General features: G+C 39.4%; 2 protein-coding genes across 2 annotated transcripts in view; one reads left to right on the plus strand and one right to left on the minus strand.

Annotated features, from left to right (window-relative positions):
- The window catches only part of BMP6 (bone morphogenetic protein 6), a gene marked incomplete at its 5' end in the record, with an annotated part of 89194 nt that extends 82888 nt beyond the window's left edge, over positions 1–6306 (plus strand). Inside the window, 3 exons of the mRNA XM_041475345.1 lie at positions 1157–1233; positions 3137–3247; positions 3339–6306. Coding sequence (XP_041331279.1) covers positions 1157–1233; positions 3137–3247; positions 3339–3488 — 338 coding nt within the window. The remainder of the gene's footprint in view (positions 1–1156; positions 1234–3136; positions 3248–3338) is intronic.
- On the minus strand, positions 6163–24337 carry TXNDC5 (thioredoxin domain containing 5). The gene is made up of 9 exons (XM_041475384.1): positions 24188–24337; positions 21448–21553; positions 20075–20171; positions 17668–17783; positions 15504–15590; positions 12666–12806; positions 9810–9898; positions 6890–7019; positions 6163–6306 (listed from the first exon to the last, which is right to left on the minus strand). The coding sequence occupies exons 1-9, from the start codon at positions 24274–24276 to the stop codon at positions 6184–6186; spliced, it is 978 nt and encodes a 325-aa protein (XP_041331318.1). The 5' UTR covers positions 24277–24337; the 3' UTR covers positions 6163–6183.
- Between the last annotated feature and the right edge of the window lie 294 nt (positions 24338–24631).

Raw genomic sequence — 24631 nt, forward strand, 5'->3', positions numbered from 1 at the left:
ACATGGATGATGACCTGGGCTCCCAAGCTGCTTGGCTGGATTTGTTGCCCTCTCTTTCTCTCGTGCCTAGCATTGGGTGCAAAGCACAGGATCAGCAGCTGTAGGTGGTGGCCAAGTCACCTCGCTGCAAGGGTGGTTTCTGTGGCTGCTCTGCTGAGGTCCAGCAGCACCTGAGGTGTGACAAAATCAGCAACCACCCGTCAGGGTGGATCTGTGCAGCCACCTGGAGGTGAAAGGCCTCTCTGTCACAGCTCAGCTCCTCTGCTCACTGTGGTTTCAGGTGTTCACATGCGGAGCTGCCTCTCTTTCCAAATATAAATGGGAAATTCCACTCGCTATCAATAGCTGTGCTTTGTAGGATCATCAGGAGCAGCTCCTGCATGGTTGCAATGTCCCCATATATTGTGCCATGGCAAGGGAGAAGGTCTTGGTCAGGGCTTTGCGTCCTGTGTCCCCACTTTATTGACAATAAGGAGCAAGTGAATGGTGAGAGCATGTCAAGTGTTGTGTCATCTGCAGATAAGCAGTTTTGGACAGGAGAAATGTGTTTTTCAGAGCATGGTTTGTAAAGGTCCAAGGGCAGAGGTGGTGCCATGGGTCACATGAGATGTGTGGGACAAGCTGGGGTAAGGTACAGAAAAGAACAAGGACATGGCTTCCCTGCCTATGGGACACCTTAGCTGTTTGAGGACTTGTGCAGACTGGTGCAGGGGCACAAGGTGATGATTAACCTTCCTGGGGCTGTAATTTCTCTCTCAGTGAGCTCCCCACCTGGGGCAGCACATGCCAGAAATGGGAGCCGAAAAAGCAGGATGGGTGTGAGCACCGGTGGGGATGCAGCCTATGCAGGGTTGAAGTAGATTTATTTTTAAGAAGTTGTTTTACTGGAGGTGTTTTCCAAGCACTTTAAAGACAGCTGAAGTAACTAGAACTGAGTCACTGTTACTTGGGTTCCTCCATTCCCACAGGCATCTTAAAAGCTTCAGCCCTGCTTTGGATGTCCCTCATTGCCCCTTATCTTTGTAGCTGCTGAGGGAGCTCATCACTTCTTGCTGCTGAGCCCGCAGCATGCACACATCTGGCCAGATGTGCCCTCCAGCAATGCTCGGCCTGTTTTACTTTCTAAATTCTTGTTTTGCTCTTTTTCTTTTAACAGATTACAACAGCAGTGACTTAAAAACAGCGTGCAGAAAACATGAGCTTTACGTTAGCTTCCAAGACTTGGGATGGCAGGTGTGTGATGTTTCTCTCTGGGTAAACCAGACATTTTGTTATGAAATGTTATCTAAACAGTGTCACGGTAATTCCACTCGAGTCTGCCATTATGCTTTAAAATGTCCCTTGTGCCTCCTCACTAAAACCAGTCACAGAGAAGGCAAATAAATATTGATGGTTGTGACATTTGATAAGACCCAGAGAAAGCTTGATACTTTATGGGATTCAAGTATACAGTCATTCTCTGTCACTCATGGGAGTCACGGTATGGGCAAGGGCTTATATCTGTGTACCTCTAATGATAAGGAAAACAATCTGATGTTAAGCAGTGATTTTAACGAAATTTTTTTCTAGTGATCACCCTGATTTTAACCTTGGCCATTGTTTGAAATCCTCCACAATCCCTGCCCCACAATTAGCACTGCCTGCGGTAGGTAGACTGAAGACTGAGTTTAGTTGCAACACCATGAGGCCAGAAAGTTGTTTAGAGTAAGTTATTTAGGACCAGGCTATAGTGCAAACAAACATCATATTTCAAAGAATGCCCTCACCTTCTCTTTTTCAAATTTTTTTTTCATTCTTTCATTCAGCACTCATGAGGGAGGTCCTATTTCTATCATCAGCTAATGTTTTTACCAGGTTATAATTCAGGATGCCAGTGCCGTCCCTGCTGCTTCTGTAATACCCAACACATGCAAATCTTCTCTCAGCTAATGGTATAGCAGCATTTTTTGTAGCTCACGTGTCAACTCCAGCCCAGTAGCTGCAACTGTGGTTGTGTGGTGACTCCATTCCCCATTACTTATGGGTGACTTTTCACTTGAGCAGAGACATTCCACCTCTTCCTTAATCTTACTTGCCCTGCTTTTGGTTAGGAAGTGGATTCCAGCTGGGAAGTTCATGATCTTGAAGGAACTACCTTCACCATTCTAGTTGCAGAAAGGTAAGATGCTGCCAAAGGAAGGCCACAGACCAGCAGAGCTCATTTTAAGAGCTGGAATCCAGGTCCTACTTCTTGTAGGAAGATGAGCAAGGCAAGGTAGAGCGCCCTGCAGTTGTTGGGCACGGCTGTTTCCTTCAGAACAAACTTGGTTAGCAAAGCTACAGCAACAGTGTGTGGCTCCTCAGCCCTGCTGTAGCAAAATTCAGGCAAACTTAGGTAATTGTCAGGTAGAGTGGAAATTGCCTAAGAGATACATGCACGTGAGACGTACTGGTACGCCCTTCTGAAGGGCGACCTGCAGAGCCCAACACCAAGGGAGGCCAAATGTCTCCTGTTCCATGGTGCTGCTTTTAATTTTACTTTGGCTCTTTTGTGTCAGCAGCAGACAAGCTTGCTTTGGTGGAGAGTCCCCTTTTTGCCTAGCATGGGACTCAGATTGCCAGTGGGGCTACCTGCTTGCTCATGCAGCTCAGGGTGGCTGTCCTGCCCCTCCTTTAGGAGTCAGGCAGATGTGGAGAAGCTGTTTGGCAGCTAAGATTTCTCACAGTGTCTTTAGCAGAGTAGTATCCCTCTAGAAGAGTGTATAAGCTAGGCTGTCTCTGAGGAACACCAGCTGTGGCTGTGACTCAACCTAGGAAAGGTATTCCAGCCAGAGGGCCTGCAGGAAATGTTGGAAATAAAGGCCTCCAAACCACACTCCCCACAATGCAACCCAATGAGAGTTTTAGAGGTGAAGCCCTCTTAGTTAATGGTAGCTGAGCTGTACATAGATGTGCATCATTCTTTGGACATTAAAATCAGTGTGTCCATGGAAAAGTGACACACAAAAAGAAATTAAAAAAAACTCAACTAAAACCCGAGTGGTTTCAGTGAAAACACATTTTCACCCTCAAGGAAGAAGTTAGTGGAAAATTTTCAGCTGCTCCTAATTGTGTGCAGTTGTCTGTTGAACCATGTTCTGTTTGTTTCCCTAAAAAGGACTGGATAATCGCTCCAAAAGGCTACGCAGCCAACTACTGTGATGGGGAGTGCTCGTTCCCACTCAACGCCCATATGAACGCAACCAATCATGCCATTGTACAAACTCTGGTAAGTCCCCAGGCAGCTCAGTGCCAAAGCACCAGGTGAATTTGTGAACAATATACCAGTGTCTCAGTTGTGTTTTCTTTCTTGGCAACAGGTTCATCTAATGAATCCTGATTACGTTCCCAAACCATGCTGTGCACCTACCAAACTAAATGCCATATCTGTCCTTTACTTTGATGATAATTCTAATGTAATCTTGAAGAAATACAGGAATATGGTAGTAAGAGCTTGTGGATGTCACTGACAAACAGTCTTCACACGGACTCTGTGATGCTGCCATGAACTTGGATACAACCCTCCCTGTTTTCACGACCTTGGGGAAAAAAAAAAAAAGCATGTGATGAACCACCCTTCAGAACACCATGTATGTGCCTTGTGGGAGGAAGGGGTGTGGGGACCACCCCCCAGGGTGGGAGCAAACTGCTGGACTTCTTAGAGACTGACCCTACATGGCGGTGGATGCCCAGCTCAGCTCAGCAGCAGCAAAATGCCCACACACTTTATTTGGCTGGGATGGTCTTAATCTCACAGAGAAGCTTGACCTGTAGCAGGTGCTTGGATATGTGCTGCAGTTTCACCAGATGAGGACTCAACACCCAAAACAAGTGAGGTCTTTCTTTGGGGGTGGGGAGGGAAGATGAGGGGGAGAGGCAGAGAAGCTAAAGAAAGTGTTGTTAGCACTTCAGCCACAGAGTGTACATCTCGTGCAAGATCCTTGTGGCCAGAAGGACCAGTTACTGCACCTAGACTGTTAGTCTTCTGACATCTGTCATGACAGTAAGCATCTAAAATTGTGCCAAAGCAGATGTTTCAGTTCTCTAATGCTCCCAGCACCGTTTAACTCTGATCTTGCAAGTGTAAGATGACATGGCTGCACCCTGTGTTAGAAACACTACCCTGAACTCAGACCCTGGCTGAGTCTTCCCATCTGACTCAGCAATACAAATTTTTACACTTGCTCTTATGCAACTTCCTTCCACTCCCCACGTGGAGCTGCCTCATCTACTACCACTTGCCCAGGAAGGAAGTCAGGACACTTCTTCAGCTGTAATTCAGACGTAAAAGCTTAGGGGCCATTCATTCTCTAGCTGGACAGTTTGTTTACAGGAAGACAGAATGTCAACAACATTTGCAATCTTTCCCTTTCAACTCATGCAACTAACAAACTGGTATAAAGGATATGCAGCGTAGAGCCATGGTTTGTCTAGCAGAAGCTAATAGCAAATTGTTTTGATCAATATTAAACTTGTATTAAATGCACTTACCTCTACTTGCATTTAAAAGGCTTCTTGTAAATACAAGCTATAATTTATTGCACTTGTCACTGTATATTCATTGTGCTGTATCATTTATAGAAAGACTGCTTTTTTAAAAAGTTTTTATTTAGAAAAAAATCTCAGTGTAAACAATTGTACCACTTTGATTTTATACAAGAAACTCATGAGATTGTGCTTCACTAGAAAGTTGTTAAAAATATAATAAAGGCTTCCTGAAAGGCAGAAGTACACATGTTGATCCAATACATCTGCCAGTACAACACTTAGCTTTCACTGTGGCTTTTTCACCATCACATGTTTTCAGAGTGAACAGAATCAAAAGTTCTGGACACAGTGAAGTGAAGAACCAGGAGAAATTCACTGGTTTAAAAGTTCATTGATGTTTTGCCTTTTTTTTTTTTTTAATAAAAAAGAAAAGCAACCCAACTTACTCCATATGATGGACAAAACCTAGCATCTTGACAGATTAATCAAATTAGCCTGTAGCAATCCTCATTCCTCATGAGTTTCTGTGCACATGAGACAGCAGAATTCAGTCTTTGATTTGCTGTTGCCTTTGTATCATGACAGTCTCTGCAATGTAAATTCTTTGGCTTTCAGTTAAGTCTAACATAGAACATCTTATGCACCAAAGAATAGATTCATATTATAATCCAAGACACCACAAAGTGTGTGGTCCTAGCATTCAAACTTATCAATGCTTACAGCTTGGAAAAACATTAAGGCTCGAGAAGAGGGGGGGAACTATTTTACACTACTGCAGAAGAGCTGAATGGAAGAAAAAAATATTAAACATTGTATTACTTGTTGTTCTATAGGTACTCTGACTAAGGAGCAGTTCAGCACAATGTCTGGATTCAGGCCGGGATAGGAAACACATCATTAGCTCTGGAGTCTGACCGATCATTTACCACGAACGGGGCAGTTATAACAGCACCTATTTTTCACTCTGGCTCTAGAGAAGTAGAGCATAGTTGTGCCTCTGGAGCTGGATGGCAGCAGCCTATGGAAATGCACCTGACACATGTACACTATGGCATCAGTAATGTTCAGGCACATGTTACAGTACCATCACTTTCATTATGGCTAGACCTCCCATGTGAGAGGAATTACAGGTAACAACCAGCTCATGGTGGCCTGGTATCTTCCAAAGGTGTGTGTGTTTTCAACCTTTCAGCAGCTATATTAAGACAAATAAGGATTAAGTACAATTCTAGAGGCAAAAGTGACTCAACACAGCTGTAGCTTTTGCCTTTCTAGTAATGGTAAGCAGTTTGTAAGGATTACTTTTTAATCAGATCTAACCTGAAGACAAAAATATTCTACTGCTGCCCTTCAGTTGGTTTTCTTAACGTATTTTGGTCTCAAAGGAAACCATTTACACTTCATTGCAGGAATGCAGAAATGCAGAGCAACTACCAATGCTGAAAATACTCCTGATTTGCACAGTAACTACTTGTTAGCTTTCCTTCACACACACAGAGACATGTCTCTAACACACACACAAGGGGAAGATACCAAAGTTTAGTACATTCAATTTCCTAGAAACAAAGAAACAAAAAAAGCCCCACCCCCCCAAATACACTATTTGAAAATTAGCAAAGATAGAAATCCCTCAGCTACTGTACAGAGACAGCCAGGGACAGAGCATCCAGACTTTTATTACAGTTCATCCCTTGCCTGACGCAAGACAAAGTTATGTAGTGATTCAAGGTCTCTCGTTCCATTGTGTTCACTGACTTTCTTTCCACCTCGGAAAAGCAGAAGTGTAGGATAACCACGTACCTTCAAAAGACACACACAAAAAAAGAAATTTGCTATTAATCTTCAGACTTGTATCCATCACTTATATTTACCTGATTCTGAAAAGCCATCAAACGCCTCTAAAACAGTAAGCCATTTTAATTTGAAAAAAAAAAACCCACAGCAGAACTTTCAATGCCAACCTGCAATTTCTGAACATTTTTAAGAGAATGGGGTAATACATGTTCCTCTAGGCTCTTGGAATGACAGCCCCAGCTCTGTCTTCAATTGTCTGCCTAACAGCTCTGAAAGCCATTTTTTTCCTAGGAACAGAATTTGGCATGGGATACTGCAAGACAGCTTTAGTGCTTTCAGAGAGAGAGGTTTCCTTAAGTAGGGACTTCTTCAGCTTTGTCCAATAATGGAAATGACCAAGCCCAAACAAACAGTTCAGGAATGAAATGGTGTCACCAGGTGCCTCTTTTTGGCTAACAGAGACCACAGCTGTACTGTCGTGGAGAGAGACCAGGCACCTGGAGTGCAGCAGCCAGTTGGGCTGCACACTGGGGCCTCCAACATCTGGTACACAATACTGTCCCCTTCATTTCAGAACCTTCACACTTACAGAAAATCTGTTGCAGACGTTACGTTCCACAGTGCAGTCCACTTCTGCTATTTTGACATCAGTCAAACCTGGAAATTGCTCTTTGGCAAGGTTCTCCCAGGTTGGAGCCAAGTTCTTACAGTGACCACACCTAGAAACAAAGGAGGGAGATTTGTTTAGCAGATACACTTTCTACTTTATCTCTACTGTCTTGCTGCAATTGCTGTAAGTTTAACTAGCAGCCTTTCCTATCCCCAATTGATTTGGCCCTCCAACTCCCTTGCACTATTATGTCAGTAAATGAGCTAAGAAAACAAGTGATTTTATTTAAGTTAAGCACTGAAGTACTTTCTGGCCTTTGTTAGTCTTGCCTAGAATGGTATTCTAGATCTCGGTACATTAACATTTTATCCCACAGAGGATTATGAAGCCAAATAAAGACAAGCACAGAGAATATTTAAATGGGAAAAAAAGATCTCTTGGAAACAAAAAGGCTTTTAGGAAGACACAGAATGTCTGTAGTATGAATTAATTCTTCAGGTAGCATATGCCAGTCATACTAAAGCTACATAGCCTGAGTTTTAATTAGTCAAATGAGATTTTAATTTCCCTATTAAATTTCTTTCAGTTCCTAATGGCCTCCTTGACCATTAGCATTCATTTTGTTTATATTTTTATCTTGGCTTAGTCAAGTTCCTAATGTGAACTTCTTACTGCCTTTAAGAAGAATTCCCAAAGCACTTTAGACTTTAAATCTGCATTGCTCATACTATTCTAACCCAGCTGCACCTTAATTGGGTTATTAAAACAGACCCATAATTGCCTCGAGGCTGGATCAGGGCATTTACAAAAATAATGAAAGATGTCTCAGCAGAAGCTTTCTTAATGCAAGCCAGTGTATATTTAAACTACCTTGTTAATACACAGTGACAGTATAAAAGCATTTCTGACCATGCACAAAAACTACTAGAACAGGATGATTTTGTGCTTACGATGCAAGTTAACATTAATATTTATCCAAAACTAACTGAAGGGCAGAACTAGAAAGCAACATAATAGTGTTTGCTGAGCCCTACATAAGTTTGTCAACTTGGAAGAGAATATGGTCATTTATATGCAGAGCACTACAGGCAGTCACAAGCCTGACTTTCAGAGCCAAAACCAGGACAAGAGCTACGAAAATATATGAAGCATTTTCCTAAATGGTGGCTTTCTGAGCATTGCAGCCAGGCAGCACACACTGGTGACTCTACATCCTGAAACCACTGTTTCTCAGCCTGCCATCCAACACTGATCCTGTCTGTGAGATTCAGCAGCACCCCACGAGAATCTCATGAGATGAGGACATGGCATTGTTAATAAAAGATAATCAAAAGGGGAGAATTTCTTCATCTCAAACTCTCCCAGAAAATGTTGCTCCAGGTAACGAACTAGTAGATATGCCAACAAGCCCTGGGTTCAGAAATCAGACTGGAAGCTGCTCTTGAGCACAGGTGTGAACTGAATTTCCCAGCCAGTTCTGCAGGAGGGGCAGGAGCAGCACAGGCACAGACTCAATTTAAGGCCTTCCCAGAGTACAGAGGGGATAAAGGCAGTGAGGAAAGAGCAGTAAAAGATGAGGGGTGTGCATGCTATGGGCAGGGCATTTCTTAACCCAGGGGTGGCAGATAGTTGCTCACATCCAAAAGCAGATCTTACACATGGAAGAGAGCACAGCAGTGGTTCTCAAGCAGCAAACGGTGACAACACTGGAAAAGCCTGCAGAATTGAGCTTAAGTGAAATGAAGTGTTCCCAGGTAATTCTTGCCTACACTAAGAAACACATTCATGCCTACTGTTGAAGTTAAGTGGCAATATTTTGAGATGCCTCAGCATTTCTAAATATGGGTGGCATTTGCTTGTGTTGCTTTGTAATGGGGCCTTTTGTAAACTAAACAAAAGATCTTTTTATATTTTATACACTGTGTTAATGGAATGCTAGTGATTGAATCAGAGATGTGTTATCTTTAACACAGTGGAATACAGCTTAATTTTAATGTCTCTCCCTACACTAGGCTTCCTTCTGTTGGCTAAAAGACCAGGAATGGATGAGCAAGATGGCATGCAAGTTTCATTAAATTCTGCAGAGGCACAAATAAGATGAATTCTATAAACCAGAGAGAGAAGCATGAAACTTTCTTTTTGTCTCAGAAAGGGAATAGTAAGAAAAAGGAGGAAATACTTCTACAAGTTTGTAATACTGAGGTCTTAACCCATCTGGGGTCCCAGGCTCTGCTGGATATAGTAGGAATGGCAGATGCCAGACGTGACTTTCATTTCCCCCTCCAACGCGTTCCATTGTGTATCTACACCTGCACCATCTGCACTGGGCACTTTACCTTGGGTCCCTCTAAAAACATACTGCATGAACATACACTCTTAAGAACATCTTAAAATTGTCACTTATGCAAATTAGTTTTTTGATAGTTATTTGAAGAGTAACAGGCAGTTAATTATCCATAGCTCAACAGTCTGTATCAAAATTCAGGTGCTCCAATGAGGCTTCTAAGGGAGGCTGGAGAGTGCCCTGAGGCCAGCATCCTCTCCTTTCTCAGCACTGAGATATGGTGGTATACTCCCCTCATCGTACCCTAATCCAGGGATAGGAGCACGCTGCTCCTGCAAAGAAAGCTTCACTCTCCCTGTTACCCCAGCAGTACCTGGAGGCTGACAGGGTAAAGCTTCTGTGTCAGCCTTTCCACAGAGAGGCAGCTCAAGGGAGCTAAACAAGACTGAGCTTTTTTTTGCTGTGACTCTTGCCAACGCACACATTCTTCAGCTAATTCACATTTTAGATCAAGAGAACAACTACAGTACTACAGCTCAAAAACCTACAGCAACTATTGCACTCACATCTTAGGCCAGCAATAATCCTGAACAGCAACAGCTGCAAACTTCTTACCATGGAGCGTAGAATTTAATAAAAGTGATCCCCCTAGCAATGGTTGCATCAAAGTCTTTTTCAGAGAGAGAGAGCACTGCAGCCTGCCCCTGAAAAAAAGAAAAAGAAAAAAATGTCAAAACATTTTGTATATACAACACCAGTCTACAGAGCTTTTACATTCCTAAAAGGGAAAATGGAATTGGAAAAGATAATACTGTTGGTAAAATAAACAAGAGTAGCAGCAGTAGACCTGCCTTTTACTTCTCAGCAACTTTCCTTCCCTAGAGAGATGCAGAGAAAAGAGTTTTACACTGAATCTCATCCATAACTGAAGAAACAAAGCTTTCCTATTTTCAAAGGATTTGCCTGTATCCAGATTTTCAGTAATTGTGAAAAATCACTTTAATTTTAATACACTATGTTTCAAGGAACAGCCCTTAGAAGAGTTGGCTTCAAGCAGGTAATGGCCATCTGAGATTTTAATGAGGTATTCAAGGCACACAAGTGATGTCTCAAGAGCTGCTCTCTCTGTTCTTTCTTCCCCTGCACTGCATTCACAGAAAAAGCTGTTACCAGAAACACAGATTTGCCTGTGAAGAGGACATCACAACACCACACTTGCATGGGTGCCAGGAAATGTTTCTACTCCTGATAATATCAGGAGCAAGGGAACGATGGGAAGAAAGCACATTGCTTACAGTCTCTCATGAGAGCATGGAGCTGAAACTTCATTTTTTGCATGAGACCTTTAAGGGTAGGAGGGATTAAAAACAAATAAATGTACCTCATGCCTATAAAAGCTTCAAAATCAAATGAAAGCAAAAGAAAAACAAGATCACAGCTGACAGTATTATCAATTCTATTTTAACTCCAGTCAGTTTTGTAAAGCCAAAAATAAATTTGAAAATCCAAATTATCCAGTACCTTTAAACATTTCTATAAATTACTGTTAGTTCATGGATTTATTTCACTATGCTGAAGTGTTATTACCTCTAAATAATTATTTAGAAATTAGAAATTATACTTTTATACTTTCTAAATATTAAATGATCAGAAATAATGAAATGAAGCAAAAAGTAAGCACTATGCTTCTACTCTGATGTTCCTAAAGGCTCTCTAAAACTGATGTTCCACACATAACATACAATCTAAGACACAAAATTTGAAAACCTGTTTAGTAACAACTTCCCCATGATTTGCACAGTAAAATATATTTTAAAGATCTGTAGATTACTATCAGAACAGCAATGTGAACTATATAACCACAAAAATAAATTTAATATCAGATATCTCAATTTTAGTTTTGTGTCTCAAAAAAAGACATCTAATGCAATCACATAATCTGAGCATCTGCTGATCACACTGCCTTAATCCACCAGGATCATTTTTTGAATGATTGTAGCCATGTCTGGCTGTAGAGACATCTCATGGATATAAAAGTACAGCTTCTGTAAAAGGGCTGGCAAGTACTTGGGCTATATAAGACATGGGGGAATCCAAGTAGAGGCTCAACACTGGGACAAAAATTTGGAGTTGGACTCATTGCTTTTGCTGCCTGTGGTCAACTGATGGCAAATGCAGTCAGTGTTTGCTGGCTACAGGGGCTGGCCCCTTGTTTCAAAATTCATGAAAACAAAGAGTCAGGGGGTCTGAAGATAAAAGTTGTAAGGACAAGCTGAGTCCTACACTATGTCTACTATTATTTGGCAAAAAAATCCCCCAACAATCCTTGTGTGTGTCCTAGTGAATGCAAGGCAGAAGTGGGAATTTGTGTCACATGTGGTTTGTGTTATTTCTATAAAAATAGAAAGACAACTAATTACTTTCTGCATTGTACTAACACCAGCTCTTTGGGATCTTCCAAATATGAGGTCAATTAGAAAATAAAAATTGAAGACTATGAAAATTGCAAATCTATGTGGTCTGTAATGTTTGGTAAGCCACTTTATGCAAGATGGGTAATGCTGCTGGAAAAGTCAGCTGGGAAAGGTAATATTTTCCCATAAGAAGCTACATAGAAACTGTATTTATATTAAGAATATTGTTGCCTAATTATTTAAATTCATTCTATATCACAGGGAGTGTAAATCCCTGTCCCTTATTTTATAGGCAGAAAGTATGTACTGCACATTTCATGAAAAATTATGTTTGAAATCCATCTCTAATTTCTCAGCCTTACCAAATTTTCATTCATCTCCAAGAAAAAAAGATGAAATGCCAAAGGGATTAGAAAAGACAGAGAATTATATTACATGAACTACAATTGTACAAAGGTTATTTCTGCCAATTTCTTCACAACATAAGCCTGTAGCTCCAACAACCAAGATAAAAACAAGTTTCCAAACCCCAAGGAGTTTTCTTGTCACAGGGCACATTACCTTACCATATTGGTACTGGTCTTCATAATCTTTGTTCATTGTCTCTGCAGATAGATTTCTAAGTATAGAACCCTAGTTTGTTTTAGGGGCTTAGCAGTGCGCACCATCCTCCTGGGTTCAAGTGATAATCTTGCAAGAAATGTTCATCTCTATAGTGGTGAAATATGCTGTCATACAGACCCAGGTGCCAGCAGTTCCATGGGCCAAAAAAACCACATTTATGCCTGTATCTAAATAACTTATTGCTACCATGAAATAGAAATCAGATTATTTTTTTTTTCCTTCTCCAATTCATCAGGTTAGTAAAAGTATCTCTAGGATTTATTATCTGATTCCACTCATGAATTACTCAAAAAAATAACCAGGGAAGTATTTGGTACAGCTTACAACCAGAAATTTTCAAGCTATCAGAGAGAGAGAAACACATGAAAGACTCAGACAGGCAGCTGAAACAGTCTGAACACCTTACATTGCTGCAGAGTGCAGGAACACTTACCTCGACAGGGGTGGGCTCTGCAGGTGGCTGTGGGGCTTCAACAGGTTTATCTGCTGGTGGCTCTTTTCCAGAGCTCTGTAGCTGGGAATCCACGTATTCTTTCAAGGAATCAAAATCCCTCTTCCCTTTGTACTGGTCATCCTACAATCAGCAAATAGTGCAACCTTTGATATGCAGTTGACGTAACAAATAAATAATTACTAGCAAAATGTAAGATTGCCAAGTGTAAGCAAATAAATAATAAATATGATTATCTAGTTCTGAAACTTCTCTATGACATTCCATTCACTCCATGTCTTCAGCTTTTGCCATAGATTCTTCAGTACCCAAAGGGAACAATCTAACATTCCCTTGAAATGAAAGGTATTTTAGAAACATAGAAGCAAATTTGAAACATTTCCATTTCAAACCTTCTGGTCTCACTCTAGTCAGCTTTTTCAAAGTTTTCTTTTTTTGAATCTAACTGTACTACAAGGAACAATAAAATACCCACTGTGTTTTGGGTGTGGTCTCTGCTACCCTGTGAGCTCTACACAGTGCTTTCTTTCACAGAGCTGAAAACTTTAACTTGCCTGTCTCTGTGCTACACAGTTATTCTTCTGGCCTACACACTTGCCACAAGTCCTTGGAAAACCCAAGAAGGCATTGCATTCTGGGCACCTAAGTTCACCTGGGAGCAAGAGACAACAGCAGCCTGCTGCAGGGCAGACATTTCTAATGGCACCACTCTCCCAAAAGTCTAATCTTATTTTTTAACCTGCACATGAAGCAGTCAGCCGGCCAGATCTTTGACAGGCCACAGTTTACCTTGGATGCCTCCCCATATTTCAGGTACTTTCCAAATCTAGAGAACAAGACAATCAAGAGATTGTCAGAACAAGAAATCAGAGCAATTGTGAGCAGCTTTTAGTTTCAAACCCACTGTTGGCCCTCTCTAAATTGGCTTTTGCATGATTGCCCTCAGGGCTGTCTGTGAAAATTAGTACTAATTTTCCTGTTCAGAAGAGAGATCATATCTTTGAGGCATTACATATCTCTTTTGGATAGAATTCTTTACATGTGGTCCTCTGTGGTGTGGGCTGCAAGATTTATTTCCTCTTGCAGACCAGGAAGACTCTATAAGAAACAACATACAATCTTCCATACATTAGAAGGAAGAACAGACATTTCTTCATCATTGGAACTTTTTGTACACATTTTCCTTCTTTTGTAATTGATAATGTTTCTTGTAACTACTGCCCCTTTCCTGGCACTGGGTGCCAGTCAATCCCTAAGGAGCAAGAAGCCAGTACCTGTTTGTTCGTACCCATGTCAGCAGGGCAGTCAGGGTTCCTCTTAGAATATCTGCTGCTTCTCACCAACAGCAGTGGCGTGATGCCAGACTTCAGTTATGGCAAAGGGGACGAAGGCAGGTATTACAGACAAGGCTGGATGACTGAATCAGTTCTACTCCTTCCCCTTACTGATCAGTATCATAGCTGCCAGAGAGAGTTTCAGGAATTTCTGGGCCAGATTATTGGAAAATAGTTGAGGTTGTTCTGTGTTTTTTCAAATATGTCGTATCAGCCCATGCAGGAACATGTGATTTTGGTAGCAGTATTCCACTAAGGAATGCCACACTTCCAGTGGGGAAAGACAGTTTGATGTCAACTGAAATACATTGTTCAGATTAATGGCTGAGGTTCAGCTTTACCAAATACAAGAGCAGGTTTTTTTTCTTTCGCTGCACTCTTGATTGAAATAACTCCAAGGAACTCCAATTACTATAACGTTTAAACTAAAGTTTAATTAACTAAAAACCTCTAGCCTTGGACATGCCACCATGCTTGATTTGAGCACTCCCTCAGCTTCCAGCTGTGCTGCTTGAGAGGTCATAAGGCTGCACACTTATGTGAATCTGGTGGGATTCAAAAATGCAGGGGCTGCTTCATTTAAATTCCCTAGTGTCTGATCTTATAGGGGTGCTTATACCAAATCTTATATGATATGTACTTGCAGCCAGTTTCTCTTTAGAGTGCCAGAAAATTGCCACAAACAGTGGCCACTAAACTGTATCAAGTAACAAAACTTAATGTTGTAAATGTTCAAAAAGGAATGCAAATTGAATGGAAGAAAACTCCCTCTTCCTTCCCCCTGCCAAGAACTTAGCAGGTAAGAGCTAGAAGCGTAGCTTCTGGGTTCTCTTGCAGGCCTGTTTTGAATATCTATTGAATATATTTAAATAATCTTGAAATTGTGAAATATAGTATAAATAATGCTACAATTTATAATATGTTTATTTAATGCTGTTCAGGTATGTGGCTTTTATAAACATTTTATCTCCTCATAATTTCAGAGTATTTCAGTTCTCTGAATTGCTGCAAGGAAAAATGTCAGCTGGGCCCACAAGACTCTCACTCACAGTGTCATGTGAAATGTTTGGGTTTATATAAGAAAGAAAATTTGCATTCTCTAGACATCACTCAGCAGATGGGCACCACTTAGAGATGAGAATCTTCTGACATTGTGAAAATTACATACTTTATTATTATTTCTATTTCAGTTATATTATTGTGTTCCATATGAAGTAAAATACTATGATAAAGTAAACCCATAATTCTCTCACACAGCAACATAACTGGAGATGCTGCTTACAGATTTATCAACATTGTATCAGTTGTTTGCAAAACAGAGAACAAAAACCTTTATCTGTGGACAAAGTCTATCTCTTCTAGTACCCAAATGAACATCCAACATCTTTTCTCTCACAAGCAGATTTTTTTTCCCAGAATGTAAGCATAGTCTAAATATTATTCAGAGAAAAATGATGTGATTTTTTTGCTGAACTTGCAGACTCACCTTTTCACCATTCCTAAACCAGAGGAGTGTGGGGTAACCACGAACTTGGGCTTCAGAGCAGACTTCATAATGCTGGGTACAGTCGACCTACATTTTGGGAATAAAACCCAAAATGATTCAGTGCCTAAAATAAACAAGCATCACAGCCTCCCTTGTTTAAAAGCTCAGAAAAATACAGGAACAAGCAATACAAGGCTTGGCAAAACTCAGTACCAAGTACTGTCTTGAGAATTATTATGTCTGCCTTGCAAACAGTGGTTTGGTTGTATAATTGGGAGGCTCTGTGTGTATTTGATTTATTTATTTTTTTAAGGAGGGATCAGGGAGGGAGGTACGGCTAGAAGGAAGTAGTAGCAGTTGCAAAGAACAATGAAGACATACTTAAATACTTCAATTAAAAAGTACTTGGTATTCTCAGCTAATAAGATCAGTACATGGACAACGAGACACAAAACACTAATGTGAGAGAGATTTAAAGTGAAGACATACTGGCTCACCCACTTCAGAAGGCATGTCAACAGTTAGCAAGTGAACTGTGTTCCAAGGGAAGCTCCAAGTGCATAGCAACATTCAATTCTAATATAGTATGTGAAGTTACTTGTTTATAAGCTTTTCACTGAAGATCAGTTCTAAAGATTAAACAGTGTTAAGACACTATTCCCCCAGATTAGATGAAGGTCATGGTTCAACCTTCTTAGAAACAGTTGTGTTTCCTGTTTACTTACAGACTTAAAATCTTAGCCAAGACATGCTTCAAGAGATACTTCACAAGCTATACAGTTACATAAAATTGTCTAGGCATTAAGACAAATCTTAGTGGAGGTATTAAATAGCAAATCTCAGTAACGCAAACTGCAAACACTACAGACAACTGATTGAAACAGAAATTTTGGAAATTTATTGTTCATTTTCTTCTGGGTGCCAGAGAAGGGTAACTTCATAAAGATACTTAAGCAACAATTTCATCAGACAGCAAATAAGGGCATCAAAAACTACAGAAAGATTCAAAGGAGAAAAAGCTTCTGACATTCCATTCTTAGAGGGAATCTAACTTTATATCCACCAGATCTGAACATATATATATATATATATATATATTTGTGTGTCTTCTCTGAAGTTCAACTGTGCTTTTATATATATATATATATATATATATATATATATGTATGTTTGCCTCTTCTGAAGTTCAACTCTGCTGGCCTGTGCTGTACATGTACAGCATAGCTGAATCAACAGATTTTCAAAAGCATTAAAAAAAAAAAAAGTCAAGCTCATCCCTCCTACTGCAGCTGAAAGTGCTGTGAGGGCAGAAGCAGGGGAGACAGCAGAGAGAGAGTCCCTCTACAGGACTGACAACACTGCTGCCATGCAGTATTTCAGGTCAGTGGCACCACAGTGAAAGTTTAGGGATGAGGAAGTTGAGCCCGGTCCAATTTCCACAGTTGGCAGATACAGAGGGATTCCCATCATGAGTCACCTGGACTTAGGTATGGGTCAGCAAACAAAGCCAGTGAATTGCCAGACCACCTCCATACCTCTGCACAGTAGTCACTCCATGTACAAGTAAAAAGCTCCCATGGTAAATACACCACAGAACCTGGTTATCAAGCCTAAGGGAAATAGTAAAGCAGGACAATTTTTAAGGTTTAAGACCCCCTGAAACCTTTTAGAAGTTTTATGGGGAAAAAGAGGGAAAAATCCAAAACCAACAAAGAAATAACTCATCATAAATATCCAGTAGGGATAAAGCTTGCTAAAGAATCCAACGCTGCAAAGAACAAATTAGAATCACTTTCCCACTCAAAATAAATACTGAAGTCTATCAAATTCTGACAAAGCAAATGAATAATGAAAAACAAGTCTCAAAATATTATTCCCTGCATCTGAAGTATCAGACTTCTGCCCAGGTCTCTGAAATGCAGAGAGGCAGCTCTGTTTGCAACAAGGCTTTGCTTAAAATGGGGGAGGTCCTGTTAACTGTGGATGTGTGAGAAAAAAAGCATGACGGTCTCAAAACAAAAATACAAACTGTGACTATAAAAGGATTTAAGAGGTGACAAACAAAACAATTGTGACTGGCAAATCCTAGCACAAAAGGCATGATTCTTGGCTGAAACATATGTTGACACAAACCATATTTTCAAACTAAGAGTGCTTCACCTACCTTACCAATTTTGACAGTTTCCGAATGCTCAAAGGCTTGAGCCAACTGTTCCCAGGTTGGGGCCAAAGCCTTGCAGTGACCACACCAAGGGGCAAAGAACTTGATGAAGTGATTACCTTTTAAGTTAAAAAAAAAAAAAAAATTAGCTAATTTGGAATGAACTTGGCTGCAATTAAAGCCTAGCTACTAATCTCAGGCTGCAAATTTATCATGGTATTTCCTGAGTTAAAGATAGGAAACACTGTGAATCAAAGGCCAGGACAAAATACTTCAGAAATTAGGTTTTCAATACTGTATGCAGTTCCACAGCGTTGCCAAATTTCCTGAAAATTCAAACAGCTTCACAATCTCAAGCCAACGAGTGAGGTATTAAAACTGATGCTTTTAAACTAAACATTTACCTTAGTGTTTAATTCTACCAGTTGCCCTGTTACAGAGTAGAAAGTACTACCAAGAAACATATGTTGATAACAGCATAAATTGAAGTATGAAACTTCAACTTCACGCAATGGTGTTTCCTAAGAAATCATTAAGTTCATTAATTAGCTGAAAAATGTTGTTCAGCTTTCCATTTTTCTTTTTCTGCCCTGCTCTTTGAATTTTAATGTCAACTGCTCAGAAACTTCTGCCTTTAGTAGATGTTTGTGGCATTTTATGCAGGGGAGAGTCCCTGTACTATCTCCTACTAAGGTTTAGTTTAAAAGTATATATTATTGATTGCAGAGTACCAGAATATGCAATTTCTTTCAAATAAGATTAATTAATTCAAATTGCTGCACATTTTTGCATACATCAAGGCAAGGCTCTGTTAAATGAAATAAAAATGAACTTAATTAAAATAAGGGGAAAAAATTAATTTGCAGGGAAACACCAGCAACTGGAGAAAAGCTCTTTTTAGCAGAATTATTCATAATCCTTTGAAAACTGCTTTGGGGCTGGTATTACTTGAATTAATTTCTAGTTTGAAGGCTTGTCCACAAAGGAATGTCAGAGGAAAGGCAATAAAAAAAACCCAGGAAACAAACTGCAGTAATAGTGTACTCTAACTTGGCTGGTCTGCATGTGGAAGACTTTGAAACTGATTGACATGTTCTGTATTGGTCAAGTAAACTGCAAAATCAAATTTCCTATGAATTAATAAGAACACTAGTCAAAATCAGCTATTCTTTACCACGTACTCTGACATACTCTCCTCAATAGAAAACAACAGAATTTATTTTTGTCCCAGAGCAGCAAAAAGGTAAAAGGAGGCTATTTAAGAACAGAAGTCAACTTTGCTGGTGTAACTGCTAGGCCTCATGTTAAATTTAAGCACTGAACTTCTTGTAACTGAAGTCAAGAAAGGACAACAGATTTACAGATGATCATAAACCTGTTTAACCATCAGATATGACCACGAGAATGTCTCCTCTATGAAGGCTGGATATATAATAAAAACACTAAAACATTTACAATGCACTGAATTTTACAGTCTGAGAAGGTAGTTAAGCTGACAAATGCTTAGCATATGGCTGACGGCTTAGAGGAAAATTAATTGAGAATTTTGATTGAATTCCACATTAAGCCAGACATGCTGGGAAATTTTAAGTCAGCTGCAGAAAATGTTGTTTTACACATAAAAGTATTTCTAATCAGCTAATGGTTACTTTAAGGAGTTCTAGATCGACCTCCCCAGTGATTTCAAATGGGCAAGCATTTAATTTAATCCAGCCTTTCTTTTTTGGATAACAGATGGAGAAAGTAGGATCCTCTGTTGTCATGCCAGCCCAAAGTTTGTATTCTAAGATTTTGCTCATTCTCTAAAAAAACATGTGAGTGTTGAAGTTTCCCTTATTAGGTATCCCTCCTGGCATTAATTTTAAAGCTTCCAGACAAAATATTTTTTAAAACAGCCAAACAGACAAAGTGTTTTGCCCACATTAATTCTGGAGGAAGGAAGCTAAACAATATCAAATAAAGGGCCAGACTGGAGTGGGATGGGGGCTGGAAGGAGGAAGCGGGTGGATTACACTTATCCAGAATAACAACCTGGAGGAAGAACAAACCAGCACCTAGGGAAGGAGGAAATGGGACTTGCAAAAACAAAAAGTGGCAAGGCTGTGACTGAGCAAGCAGCTCAGGAAAAGAGACAGTTTAGTTGAGCAAGCCCCACTAGCTTCTTCCCTGGGGTTAGGAGCTGTATAACTTTACTGCCTTCTGAGCGCTGTACTTAAACTTTCTTATAGTCTGCAATATGTAATTTAACCATTGCATTTTTACACAGTTTTCTATGTAGTTACCTCTTTCACTATATTACTGGAAACTAAAAGTGGGAAGGAGGTATCCTGAAAACGAGCATTTCTGGTGCAGACTTCCCACTACTAATGTCTCTGTAACCAAGTTTCTCTTGTTTGGAAAAAACAGTTACCTTCTGCTATGTGCATCTTGAAATTGTCTGCTGAGAGTTCATACATTCCCTGCTTAGGTTCAGGGGCTTTTGGTGCTTCCACATCAGATTCAGGGTCCTATTCATGAGAAAAATTAACTTTTATTTCTCTTCTACATCAAATACACAATGTTTTTTTCTTGCATCACACCATTGTGCGATAGTGCCATAGATTTTGAAATTTTAAATTCCTAAAACAATGTCCTTATTTAGCTTGATTTAGGTACCTAATGTTTCCTAAAAAACAACTACATGAAATCAAAAGGTGAAAAGGACTGCCACATAAAAGAGTTACCAGAATCTGTGGAATATCAGTCTTTCACTGTGCTGTAGCACGGTCACAGGGCACAGTAATTGCTGTAGCATTCATTGCATCACCATATATTAACACACTTAAATTATATAACAGTACCTCCAGAGCATCACACATCAGCCACAACTGCTAGCACACCCATTGTAGTGGTCTCTGGGCTATTTAAAAATAGTGCAAAAGCTATTTTCTGCTCCCCTAGTGCCAGAAGGAATGCTGTCTACCTAATGGCTCCATGAAAACAGCAACAATGGAAATAGAGCATTTACAATACATTTAACTTGCAAGAACCTCATGAGCATTTCAGCAAGAGCAAGTGAATGCTTTCTAGACTCTAACCCTGGAGCTGAAAAGAATTCTTTAGGAACCTCAAAGTGTATTTCTTAAAATAATTCAGCATTTAAAGTTCAATTACTAAAAAGGCCATGCTTGTTTAAATGTAATCACATTCTAACTGTGGTTCAGAAATCATTAAAGCTTTCTCTTGATTAGAAACAGCAATCAAAAATTTAATTTTAGGCAAGGCTTGGCTCCTGTATGTGAATGATACTCCTAAACTTAAGGATTTTCCTAGTCATTGTATTAGCATATCTTACTTAACTGATCATTTTAAACCTTTTATTTAGGCCACAATATTATCACAAAGTAACTCAGCTAAAGATGGCATCCATGTTTTAAGAAGTAATTAAGCCAAACAAAAATCCAATTTATAATGTATTAGAGCTAAATTTTATTTCTTACTGTAGAAACATTATGGCCTACAATGGTGTCAAATGAATTGACAGCAAGGATTGTATTCTAAATTGTCAAATGTATAAGCATTAAAATTGCATTATGTACTGTAATTTTAAAAGTTGGAAACAGAGAGCAGGTCACAGGATGACAGTTTTAATTACTACTCTGACTTACATGTAAGCTGTTTCAGACTGATACTGCAACCTGACTTTTATTCTCAGGAGCAGATTTCCTCCTGGAAATTGAAACCTAACTTAGAGAAATGATAGATAAGTAAGCCTGCAGAAAAGATTATTTCCTTTTCACTTACAGATGGTTCCTCATTTAGTTTCTCCAACATCCAGTTTTCCAGTGCCTGGAAGTCCCTAGGGCCTTGGTATTTCAGAGGTTCTTGTCCTGGTTTAAGCAACTTTAGCCTAAAGGGTCAAAATATAGAGAAGAGTGAGGCAAAAATTTTAACACAGGAAACATTCTCAGAAAGATAATGTGCTTTGCTAATCCATGGCAATGCATCTCAGGCTGCAGTAACAGATCTCTTGACTTAACATCAGCATCAGGCACCCCTTTCAGATTAAAGTGTCATGGCTAGAACTTAGGATCCTTTTTCTTTCCCATGTAAGCTTTAAGGAGATTTTTAAAAGAGAAAATAAGACATACCAAGTTAAAAATCATTATAGTGTAATATTACTTTGATAAATAAGAAAAAACAATTTAAAAATTGCAGCATTCAGTTCTATGAATCCTATTTCAGTTTGTCAAAGAGCATCGATTTTGTTTTGTTCACCTCTCTCCGTCACCAAAGGAAAAATATCTAGCACTTAATTTTCCCAGAAATTTCTTTCTCACCTTTTGTTCCCTGACTGCTGTTGTAGTGTAGGGTTTGTCATGTGGTATTAAACTGATTAAAAACACACTGAGACAAGTCAATAGGACAAAAGGATAAGAGACTTCTTGTAGGCATCAAGACTTCATGATTGTAACATTCATTAATTGCCATCAAAACTTTTTCATAGACTACATAAAGCTTCTACAACTAAATTTTAAGTTAAAATTGGAAGTATTTAATAAAGGTGTGATACTGCATTCTGACCTAGTCTTATTTTTTAAAGCAAATCAGAGTTGCAATTACTACTGTCACTTAGCCCTCGGTTCCCCTTGACAAGCTGTCATTTTGTACTGCTTCTTTACTTTCTTGAAATGTTTTTCTTTCTCTTCTTGCTCCACATTTGGAAGAAATGAACATATGAAAGTGTTTAAAAACCACATAATGCAAATACATTCAAAAGAGATAGGAGCTCCCACTGTTTTTTCTTTTCAAGGTACTCTTGAATGTTCCTTGTGATGATGGAAAGTCAGAATAATAAGGAAGGGAAAAAAAATGAAAAAGAAGAATATCTAAAATACATTCTGGCAATACTTTTTGAAAATAACAAAACAAATTTAAGTAACATCTTAAACCAAATAATCCTGAGACAACTGTGATAGGAAGTGCAGGGACCTGCTCAGCCACTTTTTCTCTGAGGGGATGAAAAGGGGATGCAGCCTTTCCTTTGACAGATGTTTAGGAAAGCAGTGTAGGGATCAGCATAACCTGGACTTGCAACAATACCTCTGCCTGAGGAAACTGTGAAATTTCCCTTGCTGGAGGTTTTTAGAAACAAGCTAGTTCAAACCTGACTCAAATAGGAAGAGAACTGATACCATGAATTCCCCTTCATTGCTGTATTTCTATACATAGCAGATGACTACCTTATTATTTTTAACTTTTCAAATAGATAAAAGCAAGCACTAACTATTCCTATAGATTCAATGACCTTAAAGAGGAGGGAGGGGAAAAAGCCCTCCAGCAATTACACATCCATTGATTTTTTTCCTATTCAAAAATCTCTGCCATTCTATTTTAAGATGAAGAGCACCATAATATAATCTATGCAAATAGGCAATGACAACCAATGCTCACTTCTGGAGATATGAAAACAGAACTGTAATATTCATTCTTTCTTGGTATTTGTAGTGGAAGCAAGACACACACTGCCCTTAAGGGCAATTCCTATCTCAACAAGGACTATGCTATTTATAACTCTCAACTTCTACTCAGTCACATTCATCTGCGTCCAAGTGGGTGCAGCCAGGAGCAAATGAAAAGTTCAGGCTGTTGCTGGGGTTGGCAAAAACACCAGACAAAGTGAGCAAAGGGAAGGAAACTGAAAAATACAGGCTGTGGAAGGGCTGTAGATAATCACTGATACAATCTCCACTTATCCCCACTAAGATGAATAAAGCAGTTAAAAGAATCCCATCCATATTTGTAAGAAGTTTTAAAGAAGACATGAGTGAAAAATAAATCCTTTTGCTCCTTTTCTATGAGTCTAAAAGGGAACACATATCTAACCCAAAGGCACTGACCTCTCATAGATACTCTAGACCATGCTCTGCCTACAAAAGCTGAGGTAGTAATACATACATCCTTGATAACAGCATAAACATAGCAATCTTAAAATACTAGACCAATATAAGGAAATTTAGCTAGAAAAAAATCAACACAATATCACCACTGCTATGCTAAGTGATACTATTCATTTATTGCATTTATTGCTTAGTTCACTAAAAATCTAAGAGACCACCTGTAATGCAATTATGAAGGGTGCAGTGTAATGACGAACTAGTGGCAAGTTACTTTCAAAAGTAACTTTTACTGTTAGTAAAAACCAGCTCTGTTATGCATATCACAGCTGCACAATGTACTGTAGCTTCAGAAAAAGGCACTCCCACACAAAAGAACAGGAAGATTCTGGACTTCAGTTAAGCACAGCCACCTTCTAAGACATAAAACAGATTCTTGAAAGAAAAAAAAAAAAAAAGCCTAAGAGTACTATGTATCACATGATACTTGGCAGCATTGCAAAAAGGCTTAAAATGAATGTAGCAGGTCCAAAGGGCTACAAAGAAACCCAGAAAAAATATATCTTAGAAGTCAGCTTCAAGAAATTGGCAGAGGATCATGGAAAACTAAGAAAGAAAAATGGGAGCACACTTCTTCCTATACTTACGTAGGGTATCCTCGCACGCCAAATTCAGAGCACAGTGGAATATCTACAGTACAATCCACTTTAACAACATAGACCTGTGGGTTTTCCATGTTGTTGTATTTATCTCCCAAATCATTCCAAGTTGGCTGGAGGCGCTGACAATGTCCACACCTGTGACAGAAGGGACAAGATACTGTTTAATAGCTGCTCACAATTAGGGGAGAGTGAGCCCTTAGAAAAGTCATATGCAGAATGGTGATTTTGATAAATTTAAACAAATCTTTAAAACAAATCAGTTACCTCAGAAATCTTCCATACTCAAGTACTGTTACACGAAGCAACGGCAAATGCTATTAAGAACTGTAGCATGCTGCAAACACATCTCATGTAAAAATCATAAAGATTTGAGAACCTCTTGCTACTCTCCTTTTACAGTACAAATCCTATGAATACCCCCCCGAACTT

This window comes from Pyrgilauda ruficollis, unplaced genomic scaffold, assembly GCF_017590135.1.
Source record: "Pyrgilauda ruficollis isolate IOZ18807 unplaced genomic scaffold, ASM1759013v1 scaffold35, whole genome shotgun sequence".
Lineage (NCBI taxonomy): Eukaryota > Metazoa > Chordata > Aves > Passeriformes > Passeridae > Pyrgilauda > Pyrgilauda ruficollis.

Excerpts from the sequence above, each read along its gene's own strand:
- TXNDC5 (XM_041475384.1), bottom strand. The coding sequence starts at position 24,276 with ATGGAAAACCCACAGGTCTATGTTGTTAAAGTGGATTGTACTGTAGAT. Across the intron at positions 15,591-17,667 it reads AAACTGTCAAAATTGGTAAG|GTCGACTGTACCCAGCATTA; the intron begins GTAGGTGAAGCA and ends CCCAAAATGTAG. Across the intron at positions 7,020-9,809 it reads ATTAAATTCTACGCTCCATG|GTGTGGTCACTGTAAGAACT; the intron begins GTAAGAAGTTTG and ends CTTTGTTTCTAG.